Source organism: Puma concolor, chromosome B3 (genome assembly GCF_028749965.1).
Source record: "Puma concolor isolate L17-30 chromosome B3, mPumCon1.1.hap2, whole genome shotgun sequence".
Taxonomy (NCBI): domain Eukaryota; kingdom Metazoa; phylum Chordata; class Mammalia; order Carnivora; family Felidae; genus Puma; species Puma concolor.
In genome coordinates this window covers 112,752,514-112,772,153 of record NC_141672.1, presented here as the reverse complement: position 1 = coordinate 112,772,153, position 19,640 = coordinate 112,752,514, and the positions used below count along the sequence as shown (strand labels likewise).

The 19,640-nt window shown below is 51.0% G+C and overlaps 1 protein-coding gene and 1 pseudogene across 5 annotated transcripts in view; one reads left to right on the top strand and one right to left on the bottom strand.

Annotated features, from left to right (window-relative positions):
* The first annotated feature begins 12 nt into the window (after positions 1-12).
* Positions 13-1,836, top strand: LOC112855536 (suppressor of cytokine signaling 5-like; annotated as a pseudogene).
* A 5,047-nt stretch (positions 1,837-6,883) lies between these two features.
* NOX5 (NADPH oxidase 5) overlaps positions 6,884-19,640 on the bottom strand; it is a 45,632-nt gene continuing 32,875 nt past the window's right edge. For 3 of the 5 annotated variants that reach the window (XM_086711064.1, XM_086711062.1, XM_086711061.1), the window contains one exon: positions 13,027-19,137. In XM_086711064.1, the coding sequence (XP_086567190.1) occupies positions 19,006-19,137 (132 nt within the window). In that variant the 3' untranslated portion in view covers positions 13,027-19,005. Of the gene's footprint in view, positions 7,849-8,565; positions 8,844-13,026; positions 19,138-19,640 lie in introns of those variants that run through there. The other 2 variants (XR_015252749.1, XM_086711063.1) reach the window with 2 other exon arrangements.

The following is a 19,640-nucleotide window of genomic DNA, read 5'->3' as shown; positions in this document are numbered from 1 at the left end:
GCGGGGCAGACGGGGGATAATTTCAAACGCAGGTGCCAGAATCTCTTCGGTCATGACGGAGGAAGCCACAGTGAACACGTGGACGTGAACTGCCAACAGTTACTTGTGTGCTAAAGAGAGAAACATCAGGATAGGTGACTCAGCTCCTCAGCAACAAAGCAGCCCCTCGGGAGAAACATGACTCGCAACAAGAGACTCCTACTCTGGGCACGTTCCGTGGAGTGGAAGAAAAAAACTTTCTTGTTCTCCAAAGACACAGTTCATCGGATACTGATAAAAGGTTTGGGAGAGCTCGAATTGGACTCCAAAGAAGAGAGGTATGGCGTAAGCTCTGTGCACAAGACGGACAGAGGGTCCAACAGAACTGTAGGAAGTCGCTCTCTGACACAGAGGTTGCGGGAAACTGTGGGCCTGTGTTTTCCCATGAGGACTCACACCAAGCGCCAAAATCCCTCTTCTAAAAAAGGAAAAATACACCTTTCTGATTTAGTGCTTGAGAAATGCCCTTTTCCTGCTAGCTCAGATTTAGCCCCCAAACGGCACTTATTACATGGCATATAGCCCCTGTGAGCCTACACTCAACGTTTTTTGATACATTTGATAGATCCTCGGTTTCTAGGAAAGATGGAGGAGATCAGCTTTGGAAAAGAAAGCAGCAGGGCGCCTGGGTGGCTCAGTTGGTTAAGCCTCCGACTTCGGCTCAGGTCATGATCTCATGGTTCATGAGTTCGAGCCCCGCGTCGGGCTCTGTGCTGACAGCTCAGAGCCTGGAGCCTGCTTTGGATTCTGTGTCTCCCTCTCTCTCTGCCCCCCTCCCTCCCCCACTCACACTCTGTCTCTCTCTCTCAATAAATAAACATAAAAAAAAAAAAAAGAAAGCAGCAAAGTATTGAAGAAGGGGTTGACCCCCCCCCCCCCAATGCACACATATGTACATCTGAAGCAGACCACACAGGTCAATCCATTTTAAAGTGGGACCGACGTTAACCTGGAATGACTGAAGTGGGGACAATCCTGCAATTCCATAAGCTGATGTGACTCAGCAGGGGATACTACCACCCTGTGTCTGAGGTCAAGTAGGCAGAAGCAACAGCAGGTGTCTGGAGACAGCCTATGCTCACAGGTTAGCAGACAGGGAGCTTGGAAAGCCCATACACAGATTGATTACATCCCCCGCTTCGTGCCTGATTTGCTTCAGATTACAGGGAATCCCTGTTGCTGGGGAGTGATGGACCGTTACGAAGCATAAGCCTCCTTGAAGGGAAACCTGAAGGCACATTCTCGCTCAGGGACTCTGAGCAAAAGGTCTACCTCTTCTCTATGAGCTCCTGGCACTACAACAGATCCCTGTGTGCCCCGACTGAACAGTGGAACCACAACGTTAGTCCTGACGCCCACGACCATGTGTGTTTCACTCCTCCGCTGTCACAGGACTTTCGGAACATTATAAAGGTCCCAGTGCTGGCATGGTTTTTTTTTTTTTTTGAACCATCGCTTACTATCTCACCAAGCAGGACTTTCCCTTTTAGCCTGCAGTGTATCTGCCATGCCGTAATCTGCAGACGCACTAATATGATGGAATTGATGGGCTCCCTTTACCATCAGCGTTGCAGGACTTTTTTTGAAAGAGTATCGTTATAGGCAAAAAGGTAGAGTTCGCTGGTTAGAATGAGAACCAGTGAAGGCAAAGGAAACTCTCCTGCCCTCAAAGGGCGTTAACTAAATCTGCTTTTATGTGCATCAGACAATACACCTATAGCAAGTACTGTATGCATCAGTGTTAGGTTTTTTCAGTACAGGATGTAGGCTTAGTATCCATCAGAGGCAATCTGCTGTTACTTACTCAGATAAACGTGGTGCCTATGGAGACAACAGAGGACAGGGCTACAGGTGTTCAGGAAGGCTACAAACACATTTTGTCCATTGAGCTAACAGTTTGGTTTTTGCAAACTGTAGTAATTGAGTGAGGCAACTCCGGGGCATTTGCCGTGAAGAATTCTATTTATTACTAAAGAACAAATTATTAATATTGGATGAGTGTTTCAACAGTGTGACTAATGTTTAAAATCGTTATTTTTTTTTTCAGACTTTTTCTGTGAGCTTCCAAAAGTAATGATGTTTGTAGTGACTATAAATCAAGCTTTGGAAGTCCAAAAAATAAAGACGGCCTTCCTTTGAGGAAAAAAAAATGCAGTTTTCTGGCCACAAGGGCATATAGTGCATTTCACTTACGTATTGGTATAGTTTATAGTCAGTCCCCTGTCTCTTCTGCAAAAGGTACTGTTAAGTAAACCAGGTTTTCTAAGTAGTTGTTCTAAATTTTCAGGCTTCTAAACTTGGCAATAGAATTTTATTTAAAGGCCCTATGTATTAACTTTTTTTAAAAATGAGTGCTTTAACTTAAAACACACTGGGGAAAGCTGCAATGTAGTCCTGTGTGTGATTTTTTAAATTTCTTAATATTTTTATTTTATTTTTGAGAGAGAGAGCTGGAGGGTGAGCTCGGGGTAGGGGGGCAGAGAGACAGGGAGACACAGAATCCAAAGCAGGGTCCAGGGTCCGAGCTGTCAGCACAGAGCCTGATGCGGGGCTCAAACCCATGAACAGTGAGATCATGACCTGAGCCAAAGTCAGATGCTTAACGGACTGAGCCACCCAGGAGCCCCTGATTTTTTAGGTTAATACATGTAGTCTAACCGTTGATTAAAGTTGCATCTTTTCCTGGGCCCATGATGAGTTTGTGAACCATGAAGAAAATGAGACTAGAAGATGCCCGACCAGGTCAGATCAACAATAACTACAGTGGTTGCTGATGTTGCGATTATTGTTAAAGTGTAATGAACAATTTGGATTTATCTCTTTGTTGTAAACTCTTATAGCTGAATTGCTTAAGTACAATTTATAGAATTTCAGTGCAGTTAATTTCTAATGGAAAATCTGAAACTTACATTCTAGATTTAAAAGGTACTGTACAAGGGCACCTGGGTGGCTCAGTCAGTTGAGTGTCTGACTTTGGTTCAGGTCATGATCTCACAGCTCGTGGGTTCAAGCCCCACACTGGGCTCTGTGCTGACAGCTCGGAGCCTGGAGCCTGTTTCAGATTCTGTGTCTCCCTTTCTCTCTGCCCCTCCCCTGCTCAAGCCCTGTCTCTTTCTCTTTCTCAAAAATAAACATTAAAAAAAATTTTTTTTAAGGTACTGTGCAACCATTATATTTGTAAATTATTTAGCATGTTTTTGTCACCTAGAATAGCGTGCCATACTGCTCGAGGGGGCTATCTTGCAAGTAATACCAAGTTCCAGTGTTTGCTTCTTAGTATTGAACTACATTTACAGTTCTGTCCTAGACACGTCGCACCAGTTGAATCCATTCGTGTGTCTTTTTGTTCACGTGCTCTGTACCACTGGTGAGTGCGCCTTGGTTTCCTTACCTGCTGCCACAGAAAGTTCTTTTACATCCTGATGGCTATTGCCAAGGCTACACGAAAGAAAAGGTATATTTGTATGCAACCCTAACCCTTTGATGGCTAACCTAGGTTCCTGCTTGCTGCGCCTTGTTCCATCTGTGTTCTTATGCTAATAAAGTATGTTTGGTGTTCTCCTTGTAAAACAACAACAACAAACGAGTCACATGTTGTCACTTCTGCCACATCCTGTTCATCGGAAACCAGTCACTAAGTCCAGCATTTTTGAAGGAAGGAGTGCAAAGGATTTGTGAACATATTTTAAAACCATCAGTTCTGCCCTGACGCACGATCTGTGTGGACTTATGCGAAGGTATCCTTAGAACAGATTTCTAGAACTCAACGACTGGATCAAGTGATACATGCACTTTGAATCTTGACAATTCCTGTTTGTGGCAGAAACCGTTCATCGTCCTCCAATAGCCATCGTCTCTCTTTCTCCATTTAGCACTGGACCTCCTGACTTTTAGCTGGCACAGCTCGAGAATGTACCTCCCAACCTCCATTGCTGCTATGTGGAGATGTGCGACGAAGTCCTGTCCAGTGAGAGGTATTGTGTGAAACTTCGGGTCGTGCCCTTAAATTAAAGGAAGCTATTGGCATACTTCCTTCCCTGTGCAGATCGTGGGGTGACACGTAGAAAGAACCCATCCCTGGATCCCCTCATGGAGCCGCCCTTCTTCGCAGGACTTCATACCAGCCTAGACTTTTGTATGAGAGAGAAATGGAGTTACACTGCCCGCCTGCATGTCCCATCTCTGCCGCTTGTCTGTGGTGACATGTACCTGAGTGCCCGCTAAGCGCTAGGCGCAGTTTCCCTCGAGAAACTGCTGTATCCGGAGCTCAGCTGTGGAGGGCCAAGAGGGACAATAAGCCAGGCTGGGCTGCAGTCCCCTCACCTGGAGGGTGGGGACAACTCCCAGGGCCATTGCAAAGACCAAATGAAGTTACAAGAGCATCGGATTGTGACCACAGCACCTGGAGGCAGCAAAGCCTCCGTACCGGCAGCTGTTATAATGAAGAAAAGCTATATAGGTGCCTGGGTGGCTCAGTCGGTTAAGGCTCCGACTCTTGATCTTGGCTCAGGTCATGATCTCACAGTTCATGAGTTCAAGCCCCACGTTGGGGTTCAAGCCCCACGTTGTGCTGATGGCCATGGCTCAGAGCCTGGTTGGGATTCTGTCTCTCTTTTTCTCTGCCTCTCCCCCGCTTATGTGTTTTCTTTCTCTCAAAATAAACAAACTTTAAAAAATAATTAAGAAAAGCTATAAAAGAAAGCCTCCAGCACACCCCCCCCATTTCCTCTCTGTGCCCTTTTGTCCCCTCAATGGTAACTTACATAGACTTTAATACCCATCTCCCTGGGGTGGGGGGGGGAGGGGGAACCTGCTTTCATAAAAGATCTCATAAATTCTTTCTCACCGAGATAAGAATGACTGGTATTGTTTAATGCACTTCTCCTGCTACACGTACACTCTAGTGGGGGACATACTGTGCTTGACTAGACCACACACGTGAAAAGCCTAACTATGAAATTTCGGGCACCAGTGAAGCTAGGTGGGGGCGCTTGGCCCGCTAGGAGGGGCTTCGCTGATGCTGTCGAAATTGTAATTTTTAGGGAGCCGGCCCTGACCTCCTCTTCCCTCTCTTCTTTAATATCTTCTTCCCTCTCTTTACCTTTTTTTTTTTTAAGGTTTATTAATTTTTCCAGAAACAGAGTGTGAGCAGGGGAGGGGCGGAGAGAGAGGGAGGGAGACACAGAATCGGAAGCAGGCTCCAGGCTCCGAGCTGGCAGCACAGAGCCCAACACGGGGCTCGAACCCACGAACCGTGAGATCATGACCTGAGCCGAAGTCGGACGCTCAACCGACTGAGCCACCCAGGCGCCCCGCTCTTCCCTCTCTTCTCTCTTCAGCTCCCTCTGGGTCTTTTCCTTGCCTAAGCGGCCATCTGAGTCTCTGATGATTCAATGTGATTACGTTTCCACAGGCAGGTGTGTGTCTTGTTTAGTCACATTAAAAATAAATCACTTAGCCCCACACAGTCAATGCATCAATCTGTTGCTCTCCTCTGCTTTCCAGGAATGGGTTGCTCAAAAAGCAAATGACTCGTGGGTCACATGAGTGGGGAAGGCCGAGGTGGAGTGACAGCACCCTTCTAGTTCGCCCACCAGCCTCCCGCCGGAGCAGACAGGGAATCCGTCGTGCCCGCGACTATGCCCATCTCAGAGTGCACGCTGTGTTCTTGCGGCCCATGACGGTGAGCTATGGAAGAAATACGGCTTGGGGAGGTGGGGTGGGGCTCGGATTTACTGATGCTTCCTATGTGCCAGGCCCAGTACTTTCTTTTTCATCTCTTCCCTTCTTCCATGGGGGAATCAGGATTCTGGTCGTGGGAGTCTGGGCACGTTGGTCTTTCAGGGCCTCGTTTCTTGAAACCAGAAACATTACATCTTTCTCTAATCATTCCTTCTGCTATGACGGAAGAGTCTGGGGGTTAGGCAGACCTAGCTCACCACTGTGGGCACGTGGCTTAGCCTGTTTCTTCAGCTCTAAAATAGGGCCAGAAATCAGGATCGAACCAGATAATATATTTAAGACACCTTATAAATAGGCAGCTAAAAAAGGATGGTGTGTAATTCCTCCTTCATAACACAGGTGACATACTTCACCGTCTTAGAGGTTTGGTCATTTTTACAGGTTGGGCTGGCAGTGTTCCAGGAGGGGAGTGGGTGTGGGTGTGGGTGGGTGTTTCTTGATGAAAACAGTGTGGGGGAGAGAGACCAGAGTCTTTGTAGAAATCTCAGCACTTTAGAAAACCAGACCCCAGCCTCTATCAAATGCTGCTGGCGGGGGGGGGGGGGGGGGGGGGCGGCGTATCAAAACCGTCCTCCCCAAAGTCTTGCTCGGTGTGGCCTCCTTCCACGTCCCATGTGGGCTGGTCTGTGATTTGCTTTAACCAATAAAATGTGGCAGAAGTGACGCGGAGGCAGTTCTGGGCCTAAGCCTTAAGAAGCCATGGAAGGTCACAATTTTGTGCTTTGGGGAGATCTGGAGCCAATATGTAAGAAATTTAGTCTCTCTGGGCTGGAGAGACCATATAGAAAGAACACGTGGAGAAGGAGAAACCCTAAGAATATATGGAGAGAGGGAGAGACAGACGGACAGTGGGAGAAAGGCCCAGCCACTCCCGTGTGCCACGGAGCCCAGCCCTCCAGCCACGGCTCTGAGGCACCAGCCATGTGAGTGACCCAACCCAGATACTCTAGCCCAGTCCAGCCCCCACATGACTGCGGTCCCAGCCGACATCGTGGGCAACGGAACTGCCAAGCAGATCCCAATCACCCCACAGTCTCACGAGAGACAATAAAACAGTTGTCTTAAGCCATTAAATTCTGTGTATTATATACAGCAATAGATAAAGAAGCAGTTAGTGGGATCTTGGAGTTATCGCTATGTGACAAACCATGGACGCTCATTATGAGAGGTACACAGGCACCGCCCTTGGGAGCTTGGTTTGGGCAAGGAGGTTGCACACGGGCAAGGATGAAGATTTGAGGCTGTTATTAATCCACACTCAAGGGTGTGCTTAGAAGCGGGATGCACGGACTGTTGATGATGGCGTTGGGAGGGGGAGGCAGGAATACCTCCTAGAGAAAAGGAGTTTTGAGCTGGGTTTGAAGGAAAGAGCAGATGACCTGAGAAGATGTCTCAGAGAATGAAGGGTAAGGCATTGATAGCAGCATGGTGGGGAAATTAGGACCCTGGGGAGGAGGAGTTGAGAAACTTAAAGTCTGGTGTTAGCTGGGTATAAAAAGAAGGGGGCTGGGGAGCCTGGGTGGCTCAGTTGGTTAAGCGTCCCACTTCGGCTCTGGTCATGATCTCGCAGTCTGTGAGTTTGAGCCCCGCATCAGGCTCTGTGCTGGCAGCTCAGAGCCTGGAGCCGGCTTCGGATTCTGTGTGTCCCTCTCTCTCTGCCCCTCCCCTGTTCATGCTCTGTCTCTCTGTCTCTCTATCTCTCTCTCAAAAATAAATAAAAATTAAAAAAAAAATAAGGGGGGCGGAAAGGGGATCTTGCCAAGCTAGGCCTGTGGGAGCCTCAGAAAAAGCTGGTTATTTCATGAGCTTTACTTTCTCCATCCCATTTGGTAAAAATATAACTTGTGAATGGCAGCATCCTTCGCTGCAGAATTGCACATGCTCGCGCTTGCCACTGCAGTCTCTTGGGGACTCTTCAGCACCCCCTGGAGGAGGCTCAGGGGGTGCACAGGTCTCCTCCCAGGATGGCATGTGGGGGGCGGGAAGTGAAGCTGAGGGAGGGGGCTCCGTGTGGCTGAAGAGGAGGGGAAGACTTCAATCTGTGGAAGCAGCAGCCACCAGAGCGAACTGGTTGGTAATTAACAGGTTAATTAACAGGTAATTAACAGTTAATGGCTCACTTCAGGGCTAACGTGAGGCTGGAGCCAGGGCAGGAAATGACTTTAAAATCCCTTCCTTGCCCTCCGTGTTTGGTGGGGTTTTGACCTCTCCTACCTGGGAAGATCTGGGTCATGTTTGTCTCCCCGGCTCCAGGAGTCAGGGCCAGAAGGTGATGGCTAGCCCCAAGAAACATCAACTCCTTAGAAAATGAGCGATTCTGCCCTTCCCTTGAGGAAACAGGGGCCCAAGTGCAAGTTGTAGGGAGAGGGGCACATGGTCCCTGCTCTAGGCACGGAAAGGCTGACAGGGTCAGGGGCCAGGCAGCTTACCCCGCCACGTCTTCTCAAATTGTAGGGTGGCACCTGAACTTGTGGGTCCACCCAGCTTACTCCATTGATAACTTCAGTATTCACTGTTATTAATTTTTATAGGCATGGAGTGAATCGGTTAGGAGCCTGCTTAGCTGTGAGGAATACAGCGCCCAACGAACTGTGCCCTGAGCGATAAAGATATTCCCCCAATCCACAAAGAACTACTGAGAGGTGACCCCATGCCAGGCACTGTTGTAGGAGCTGGGGAGAGAGCAGAGAAAAGCGAACTTCCTGTTCCGGAGCAAGAAGGTAGCTCCTGTGAGGGCAGGGGCTTGACTTTGCCTTGATTACCCCGGACACCTTTCTCCTCCAGTCCCCCCTTGTATTGGCTTCTGCCTCGTGGTCAGCAGATGGCTTGGGATGTCCAGGAATCTCAGTGGAGACAGGAAGCAGGAGACAGAGGTGACCAGCCATCCCTGTTCCCTCTACCAGAAGGACACAAGCTTTCCCAGAACCCCCAGCAGATTCTTGCTTACCATCATCACTGGGGAGACCCTGGGGCAGCATGCGGCTACCTCAGATTTTTCATGACTAGTTAATCTGGTTGTCATTTATCACCTGGGGTTGCCCAGAACAAAGTCGGGGTTTAGTCTGCAAAAGAAAAGGGGGAAAGAACATTGGGGTCAGGCTGTCTTGTTCCCCCCGTGGCTCTTGGGGGTCGGCAGCCACCGACAAGGTAAACACTCTCTGGTCAAATCTTAAGTAAATAGAGAAACAAGTTAAAAGTGGCATTAGATACAACCCCAGATGAAGCAAAAAGGCTTTACTCATTTACTGCTGTTTACTGAGCTCTTTGGCGAGCGCTCTTCAGGACATGTGAAGGGGGATGAAAGGCTCCAGCCTCAGGGAATGTTCAGACCAGCTGGAGATGACAGGCACATGAAACAGCCTACGCCCGTGAGAGAATGAAAAGGCTTTGGTGGGATCTCAATGCACAGATATCGAACAGAGGTCCAGGTAAAGGCCATCATCGCATGAGGCACCCTCATGGCCCTCCCTGCCCACACCCCTCCTGGAGAACACATTCTGCTCACAGCTCTTAACGGGGAGTCCTGAGACACGCAGGCCCCTCCCCACCCCCAGCAGGCCCCTCCCCACCCCATGCAGGCCCCTCCCACCGCTGCCCACGGCTGTGGGGACCACACATGGGCCTTGAGTCAAAGGCAGCGGATCCCCTGGCTGGCGGCAAGGAGGCGAGCCCAGCCACTCAGGTACTTTCTCTCTCTCTCTCTCTCTCTCTCTCTCTATCTCTATTTAAAGTAAGGGACACAGAGACAACAGCCCCTGTGCAAGAGGTCCTGATACCAGATGGAGCCTGAAGGGAGCAGAGAGCTGAGGCCTCTCACTCCTGACTTGGGTCCATCCTCTCTGGTTCCATCCTGACCATCAACTTCCCTTTTACTAGGGCTGGTTTGAGTGGGTTTTGTGTCTCGCCTTGAATGCCATTGGTGTGGGAAGGCTTGGCCTCCACCCTTTACCCTTCACCCCTCACCCCTTCACCCACCTCCTACCTGCTTCCCAATCTATCCCCCGCCTCCACCTTGCTCCAGATTCTCTTCCCCCAACTGGTCTCCCTGCATTGGCTCTCCTGCCTCCATTTCATTTCCGCATGTGGACAGTGATCTTTCTAACATGACTCCGGCATGCCCTTGCTCTAAGTCTCTGAGTGGCTCCTCACGGCTCGGCCTTGCGGACCCAGCTCCACCGCTGCCCTCCTGCTCTGCCAGCTACCCCCCCAACCCCTCCCCCCCGCCGCCCTCCACCACCCTGAGACACACAGTCCCATGGGGAAGCCTGTGCACATACTTGGACCTGTATGCATGAATATCCACTTCCCTCCACCCCTGTTTCCCACTCCTCCTTCAAGACCAAGGCCTGGGTTCATCTCACCCCACCCTGACCTTGGTTCCCTCCTCTGGCCATCACAGCACTTTATGAGGACCTCCCCTGGTATCTACTTCATTGTATTGGGACCACACTTGCTGTCCTTGTCACCTGGCACAAGGCAGGCATTCAACAAATGCTTCTAGAATGAATGAATGAATGCATGAATGAATGATTTTCAAATGGTGAGCCAGCAGGCCTCAGATGATTCGATAGGGTTTTGTTGGGGGAAGAGGGCACGAGGAAGGGGTTTTCCTTCCTGGGAGATTAGCCTCAGTCTAGCCTGGGTGGACAGCCAGGTTCTTTTTTGTTTGTTTGTTTATTTATTTATTTTTGAGAGGGAGAGAGAGAGAGAGAGCACAAGTGAGGGAGGGGCAGAGAGAGGGAGAGAGGATCCCAAGCAGGCTTTGCATTGTCAGCACACAGCCCAATGCAAGGCTCGAACTCACGAACTGTGAGATTAGGGCCCGAGCTGAAATCAAGAGTCGGACACTTAACTGACTGAGGCACCCAGGCGCCCCTTGCCAGGTTCTTTTTGAGGCCCTCTTGCCTCCTAAAGCCCACCCCATCTCCCTGCTCATCTGGGGACATGGGGACAGGCTATTTGAAACCGGCCTTCTTGTCCTCAACACTGAATTGAAACCCCCAGGAGAATTTTGCTGTGTTCGTCTTCTGGAGAAGAGGAGCACAGAGCCGAAGGGCAGAGGCTGCAAAGTGTGGCTCAGATTTGATAAACAGGCAGGAGGTTTCAGAAGCAATCAGGGGAGAAAAGAACATACATTATTCCTGGAATTCACAATGAACCGCTAATGAGCTAGAGGAGCTATGATCTGATCTTGTCCTGCCTCCTACAGCCCAGGACTGCTGGGTGTGGGACGGGACGCAGGGAGGGGCGCTGTCTGCCGCACCAGCATGCACACGGCCTGGCCAGGGCACCCCCCAGGACATGGGGGGTGGCGCGGTGGCGTTTGCTGACCCCTGGGAGCCTGGTGGCCCTCCCTGGGATGGGAGGGTGTTTATTAGCCCTCCAAAGGTGGCCGGTCATAAAGGACCTAAAGACAAGGACTACAGGTGCTTCCTGACAGCAGTGCCGGAAGAGTGTCCTCCCTAGAACCCAACAGTGCTGGCACCCTGTCCTTGGACCCCTAGCCTCCAGAACTGCAAGAAATAAATCATGTGGTTTATAAGCCCCCAGTCCGTGCTGTTTTGTTACAGCAGCTCAAACAACCAACAGTTATTGAAATGTACTACATGCAGAGGACTGTTTTAAGCAGCTCTCACACATTACCTCATTTAATCCTTACCACTGTCCTATCTAATAGGTACCATTATTATGATTGTGCCCATTTTACAGATGAGGAAACCGAGAGCAGAGACCTTGACCCTTCTGTCCACTGTTGAACTCCTGCACCCAGAATGGTAGGAATTCAACACTCGTCTGTTTAACGGCACCATGATGTGCTCTAATGGGGAGCTCAGGGGCCAACAACCTCCCGGATGATGGCCCAGTGGGACCTGGGAAACGGACTGAGGCCCTGATGCCATTCAAGAGGTCTGCCCCTGCCTCCTGCCCTCTTTTCATCCACACTTATTTTTCAAGGCCACTTATATGCAGCACTTTCACAAAGAGAGAAATCAGATTTAGGTTTGGCTCCCGAGTAGATTATAATTACAATTTAAATCAGGGATAACCTATGCAGAAAAACCATGGCAAAGTAACAAAAATCACAAAGAGAAGCAAACAATGTGCTGTAATAATTTTCTCATTCGTTCGTTCATTCGTTCATTCATTCGTTCACTCACTCAAGGAGCATTCAGTGGGTTCAGCCCTGGGATGCAGAGATGAGAGTGACTTAGGTCCCGCTTCCAGTGGGAGGAGGCAGTGAAGGGTAGCAAAGGCCTGGGGCCAGCAGCTGAGGAGAGCGGGCTCCAGGCCAGAGGCCTGCCCCCCACATCTCTCTTCTCTCTGCTCTGAGGGGACCTTTCCCCAGAGCTGGCCCAGCCTCGAGTGCAGCCTAAAGGGTTCTGGTCTGCCGAGAAAAGAAAGTCAGTGGACCTTGTCCCAGGCCTTGGGGCTAGCTGACCCCTTTCTGTGTCCCTCTGTCCTCCCCCGTCCCTCTGTGATAGCTGGCAGAGGGCTCCAGGCTCCTGGCCTGGCTGCACACTCATGCACCTGCTCACTCACGCGGAGCCATCTACAGACAGCCCGGCCTCTTCCCCCATCTGCCCACGCAGCTCTGCGGGGTGATTGATGGGGCTGCTCTCGCTCTGGGTCCCAGAGAGCTCCTTTTGAATAATAACTTGGCAAAATTACTCTCTTTTTTTTGCTCTCCCTATTTCTGATTCATTTGTTCTTTCTAAGTCATTCATCTTTTTTGAGTCAGAGGAAGAATGAGGAAGAGGAGGAGGAGGAGTCACAGGTGCGAGGGGCCAGGAGCCCCGCCTCCTCCTGTCACCGACTGCACCCGAGACAACGGCACCTCTCCCACTAGGATGTCTCTATTACACCTGACCTCTGCCCGTGGGAGAAAAGCCAGTGTGGGAGGTAAGGGAGGTGGGGGAGGGAGGGGCCTTTCTGGACTGCTGAAGCCCCACCTTGAAGGCAGCCGCCTGCTCTATTCACATGCAAGGTCTCCTGACACGCTTGCGGGAATGTTAGGGTTTTCTCACCCTCAAAGGGGAGCAGCAAAGAAGGTAGGAAGGAGAGATGGGGGTTCAAGTGGGTCCTGTCAGCTTACCAACACCTTCACTGGCCACCTGCCATGTGCCAAGCTCCAGAAAGACAGACAAACCGATTCTATTCCTGCCCCCAAGGGGTTCGCGGGCTAGTACACAGGTAAGCACGACACCTGCGGTACATGGTCTAGTGGAAGTAAGTCCCGTGCAAGCATATGGAGGAGACTATTTATTCTGTGACAAGAGGGACCAGCAAGGCAGTCTTCACAGATGGGCGGGCGATGAGCTCTTCCGAAGCCTCAGTCTAAGGGTGGGGGAGGATGCTCCAATGGGGGGAGGAAATAGCTTCTTTCTTTTACCAAAAAATGTGCCCTTTGCTCCTCTGCCACACAGAAACTCACTGCCTATTTCTCTTTATTTTGTTTTCTCCAGCAGGCTGCACGCACACAACTGGGATGGTTCGAATATGGCCCCAAATGTCCGCGGGCACGATCAGGGAGCCTGTTTGGGGCCATTTGCCGCATGGCTACGGTTGGGAGGCTGGAAGTTTCCTTGAGAGTCAAGTCTCCTTCCAGCCATCTCTGCCATTCAGCTTGAGTATTTTTCCCCCTGGGAAGGATTTCCCCATAAAATAAATGTCTCGTCTGAATTAATCTTATTTTTCAAAGGAGGGAGTCGTCATATTGTAAAGACAGATCATAAAAAGATGCATCAATCTGTCAGGAAGGCTGGTTACTATGAGTATTTGTTTAGCAGAAACAGTGTGCCCCATCCCCACCCCAGACATCTGGCCCGAGAGGCTGGGCTATTGCTGGGCCCAGCCCCATGCGGGCAACTTCTCCTGAGTGCCCCAGGCCTCTGCAGTCTTTGCGGACCAGCCCCAGTCCCGGAAGGGGCCTGGCTAGGGTGCCCAGGTTGGCATATTGTGGCAGCCTAACTTTTCAGAAGAGGCCTGGAGCGCCCCCCACTGGAGGGGCCAGTACCACTGCCCAGACATGTCCCAGACACTTTCATTCGGGAGCTAATGGTCTTTGGGATCTTAACGATACTCCAGACAATCTCTCCATTTTGTTTACACTTGGAAAAAAAAAAAAAAAAAAAAAGATCATATAGGCCTTAACCTCAGGTCATAGATTAAAAAGTAAACCGGTTAGGGGCACTTGGGTGGCTCTGTTGGTTAAGCGTCCGACTTCAGTTCAGGTCATGATCTCACAGTGAGTTCAAGCCCTGCATGGGGCTCTCTGCTGTCAGCACAGAGCCCTCTTCAGATCCTATGTCCCCCTCTCTCTGCCCCTCCTTCACTCGAGTTCTGTCTCTGTCTCTCAAAAATAAACATAGAAGGGGCGCCTGGGTGGCTCAGTCGGTTGAGCGGCCGGCTTCGGCTCAGGTCATGATCTCACAGTCCGTGAGTTCGAGCCCCACATCGGGCTCTGTGCTGACCGCTCAGAACCTGGAGCCTGTTTCAGATTCTGTGTCTCCCTCTCTCTGCCCCTCCCCCATTCATGCTCTGTCTCTCTCTCTCTGTCTCAAAAATAAATAAACGTTAAAAAAAAAATTAAAAAATAAACATAGAAAAAACGTTTTTTAAAAAGTAGCACAACCACACAAGCAATTCCTGAAAAGCATGATGTAAAATTTATATACCATAATATAAAACGTACACGGATAATACATGAAATACAAAAGAGAAAAAGGCAAAAGTCCTCCTTCGCCTCCTCTACAGCTGACCACTGTGAATGTTTGCTGTATCTCCTAATTCTTTTGACGCATTTCTACTGATGTATCCCCTGCTCCCCACGCATACACAGGGTATTTTGGGTTACATGAAGTTGTTCTTTTTTCTTTTACTTAATATTCTTTTATAAAAAATAAAAGAATAGGGGCGCCTGGGTGGCTCAGTCGGTTAAGCGGCCGACTTCGGCTCGGGTCATGATCTCGCGGTCCGTGAGTTCGAGCCCCGCATCGGGCTCTGTGCTGACAGCTCAGAGCCTGGAGCCCGTTTCAGATTCTGTGTCTCCCTCTCTCTGACCCTCCCCTGTTCATGCTCTGTGTCTCCCTGTCTCTAAAATAAATAAAACGTTAAAAATATTAAAAAAAAAAAGAATAAAACCTACAGACATTTATCATAGAAATTTCAAACTTTATGGAGGGTAAAAGTTTTTTAAAAAAGATAAAACGTAAAAAAAAAAAAAGATGAAAAGTAAAAAAAATCATAAAAAAAAGAAAATCCTTCCTGTTCCTCATTCCTACTCCCCAAAGCAGATACAAATACATATATATATATATATGTACATATATGCACATATATATGTGTATCTTTTAAAGAAATATATTTTATGTATACACCAGTATTTAAAAATATTCACATTCATTCTGGGGTGCCTAGCTGGCTCATGCAGCTGAGCGTCTGACTCCTGATTTCGGCTCAGGTCAAAATCATGACCCCAGGGTCATGGGCTTAGCCCCATGTCGGGCTCAGCGCTGAGTCTGAAGCCTGCTTGAGATTCTCTCTCTCCCTCTGCCCTTCTCCCCTGCTCCAGCTCTCTCTCTCTCAAAGTAATTTTTAAAAATATATTCATCCTTACTGTGTCCATTTTATAGACGAGGAAGTGACAGCTCAGAGAGGTCACAGGGCTTATCCAAGGTCACACAGCCGACTGGGACAGAGGCAAATGTGGAAACCAATGTCCTGACTGTGGCGGGCGGAGGCCCTTTCACTGCACGTCTCCAAGGTGTTTGCCCAGAGCCAGTCTCTCCTGGTGTCTCTAATCCCTCCCTAATCTTGACTTTGTGTGCAAGGCTGGTGACACCTCTCAATATTGCCCGTGTCACCGTCCCCTCCCGTGAGCGCCTGTTGGCTCTCGGTGTGTTAATAGACTGCACTTGTGCCTCTCGTCCGGGTGGGCCTGTCTAATCACTTCACGAACGCCTGCCGTCTCTGTCAGAGCTGTCCTCAGTGCAGAGTGGCCTCATGGAGCCTGACAAAGTGATTCATTCAGTGGGCTTTTGTTTCCCAGACTACAAATGACAGGTTATATGCAGAGGACCCTTCTTCCCAAGGATAATTCCAGTTCAGTAAGCCCTTGGCCTTTTGGGAGCTGCCATGCGGGGTAGGCCTTTTGCCCCTCCCTCTGTGCTAGATTCTGGGGCCACAGGCCTGACCTTGGGGAGCTCACAGGTTGTTGGAGGAGGACAGCACACACCTATATATAATCCGCCCTTTACCGCAGTTCGCCTGTGTTCCCTCTGTTCTCTTTGTGTGTGTCTGCCTTAGCCCTCTGAGACCCAGATGTGTCTATGGAGAACAGTCAGCCAGCCATATGGACACATTCGTTTCTAGTTGATAGCAGGATGGCCCCCATCTGGACGTCCGGCAACATCCAGATGGACACGCTACCCATCGATCCTGCCACCTACAGTGATAGGAGGTGGCAGAGCCTCAGGGCCTACAGGCTCTCTCCACTTACAGATGGAAAAGTGGGGAGCCCAGAACCTGGACAGCAAGGACCAGGAAGGGAGCGCTACGTGGGGGGTGTGGCAGGGGAAGGAGGGTCTGTGTATGCATTCGAGTGTTGGGGTTAGGGGCTGGCAGCTAGAGGAACTCTGATCCTGAAACTGAATTCTCCTGACTTCACAGAACTGCCCGAGTCTGGGTCTGAAGACTGGAGCCCGAGCTTCGGGGTGGGGCGCGGTCTCCCCCGGCCTTTGATTCACTGCCACTCCGGAACCGGTCTCCTTCCCAGCAAACAAAACCTCTGCGATCTCTGATTCTGCAGCGCCCTCCAGTGGGTAACGGGAGTGTGTCTGCAGAGAAAGTCTTAGGACTCCACGTGGTAGGTCATTACTGGATTTTAGAATCTATATGCAAGTTCCTCCACCTGCTCCCCACCCTCTGCGTGAGAGAAAATTCTAAAAGGACAGTTGGCTGTTTGTATGGAGGAGTGGAGGAGGGAAAGTCCCATGCTAAACAGACTCTGCTGTGCCAATTTTCCAAATGACTTTGGTCCATTCTTCTTTCATCCCCCAGCCCTAAGTCAGGACACCCTCTTAGTTAACTTCTAACTCCAGATAGTGCCTGTTTCCCCCCCAAGCCTTCGCAAGTTTGATGAAACTTGGGGGGGAAACCCTAAACCAGCAGGGGGAAATGGGTTCCAAGACTGTGCGACCTCAGTGAAATAACACAACTCCTCCAGATCCGAGTTTCTCCGTGTGAGCTGTGTGTGTACCCCAAGCGTGTTGGAAATTAAACCTGGCCACATGTGGAGGGGCCCCCAACACCAGGTCTCCCAGCTGTGGGGGCTCCCAGCCAGAGAGGGGCTCAGTGAGGCTCCCCTCCTCCCCACCTTCCCTCCCAGTGCGGTTGCCTTCCTTCCCTGCAGGTGCTTGGTCCCTCCTCCTCGCCTCCTCTTCCTCTTGCGCCTCCTGCCTCCTGCTTCCGGGGTCATACCCCTCACCTCCTGTCTGCCTCAGTCCGGAGCATACTGCCCTCTCCCCCAGTGGGCCCTTCAACTCCTTCAGCCACCATCCCCTTCTCTCGTGGCTGCTTTGTGAAGAGAACTTTTCCCACCTGCTTTGTTTCCTTGTCACCCATGTGATGCCTCCATCGTCCTCTCCGCTCAGCTGCTGCACAACCCCCCCCCCCCACCTGTGTCCCAGCTCCCTCCCTGGATGCCCAGACCTTTTATAAGGGGTGTCATCATCGTCACGGGTGTCACCCAGCTCCTTTACCTGTTCTCCCTCGGGGTCTTCCGACCCACACGAAAGAAAAGCACTTTCCATGGGAACGTGCCGGACCCCTGGAAGGCAGCTCTGGGGAGGAGGGTTTTAGGCTCTCACTGAAGGGAGAGAACTAGAAGGGCAGGCCGCAACACGGAGGACTCCCGGGAACTGTGTGGTTCACGGGGGCTTGCTGTGCGGGGCAGGCGGACAACAGCTCAGATCCGAGGAGGTGAGGCCAGCCCACCCTCCCTTGCCCTCAGCCCAGGGCCTCCCTTCCACAAAGTGTCTTCTAGGAGAACTTTGGCATTTGCTGTTTCTGTCAGGTACTCTGGCCACACAGTGACAGAAGGGGCCACGAGAAGATGCCGAGATAAAGAGACGGGCAGGGAGGGAAGACACGTGTCCTGAGTACGGACGGTACGGATGGTGATGTCTCCTCTTACTCACAGCAACTGTGACCGGGGGCGCCATTTTTCAGATGAAGAATCCGACTCAGAGGGGTTCCCAGGGCTACACCGCTGGGCCAGGTCTGAACTGAGCTTCCGGGAGCCACCTACCCAGTGTCCAGGCACACAGCCTTGCCATGTCCCCCGCCCCCCCCCCCCCAGACTGTCACCTTGGTATTTCTCTAATGACTCCATGCATGGAGAGAAGGGAGAAACTGACATGTGGAACAAGGGAGGGGCACAGAGGGACACACGCAGGGGAGAGGTAGAGAGAGGCAGGGAGAGAAAGGCGGGGGACGGCAAAGGGACACAGATGGGGAGACAGTGACCTAGAGAGAAGTGGAAATAAGCTGCTTATCTCTTCCTAAGGGAATGAATGGATTTGTAATAAAATATGCCTTCCAGGTCTCATCCCCAGAACTTCGCAATCAGAATTTCTGGGAGTGGGGCCCAGGAGTCTGCGTGGAAAGAAAGCTCCTCTGAGCAGCAAAGCGTGCTTTGAAGTGCCTCCGAAAGACAAGATGCATTGATGGGTGGAGACAGAACGGGGCAGACGGATAGTATGCAGTAAAGCAAATACAGCGGCATGTTAACGGAGGAATCCAGCAAGTGGGTAACCCCATTCACTGTACAATCCGTTTAGCTGTCTGATGTTTGAAAATTTTCATAAGAAAATGTTGGGATAAGATCCTGAATGACTGTGCTGATTAGGCAGGTCTGGGACCACTGTTGTAGGGGAAGGCTTCCTCCAAGGACTTTGGGAGGAGCAGTCGCCTGGCAAGCGCCCTCTGCACCCCTCTCCGTGGCGCCTTGGGTCTGATCAGTTTCTCAGCAATCCCAGAATACACAGAGGCCCCCGCGCAGGCCACTGCCCTGTCCCCTGGGTCCTGAAGGAAGTCCATCTGCCCCTGGGCCCTCCTGTGCCGGGTGTGGAGCAGGACTAGGCAGGCCCTCTGAGGCTGGCCCCTGTGGGGCACAGAAGCAATGTGATCAAATCGGCTGGCAGGGTGGGTTTGGCAGAGGTGAGGCTAGAAGTTCTCTTGGAAGAATCTGAAGCTGAAGTGCTCACAATGGCCCTTGAGCACCTTGGCCAGAGCTGGGGAGCCACAGAAGAAGACCTGCACCTTGCCCTTCTTCTCAGCAGCCACTTTCTGGAACACCTGGAGCCCACACGGGGTTAGGAGAGAGGGAGGGGGAGTAGGCCTGTGGACCTGCTCAGGTACCCACCCACCTGGAGCTGACAACATAATGGGGGGGGGGGGCGGGATGGCCTTCTGTCCCCACGAGGAAATCCAAGGCACAGCCATGTGGCTTCAGAGCAGAGTCCAACGTGCAGCCATTAATTTGGGGCCATTTGCTCACCCCCCAGCCTGACCCAGACCCCAGGAAGGGGCTGGGCCAGAACGACCCAGTTCTTCCACTCCCAGAGCGTGCCTGTGGGGAGACTGCAGGGCAGGGACTGGAGGGCAATCCCAGAGCATGCTGAACCCCGACTGCTCAGACCTCACACTAGTCCTCCCCCGGTCACATGCCTCCATTGAAATGTCTCTTTCCTAAAGTCCAGCTTTTCCCCCAGTGAGGACGCTTCCCCACCCCACATTCTGCTTAAGGAGGCCACTGCTGAAAGTCCTTTTTGGTGGCCAACCAACGGCAGCGTCCTGCT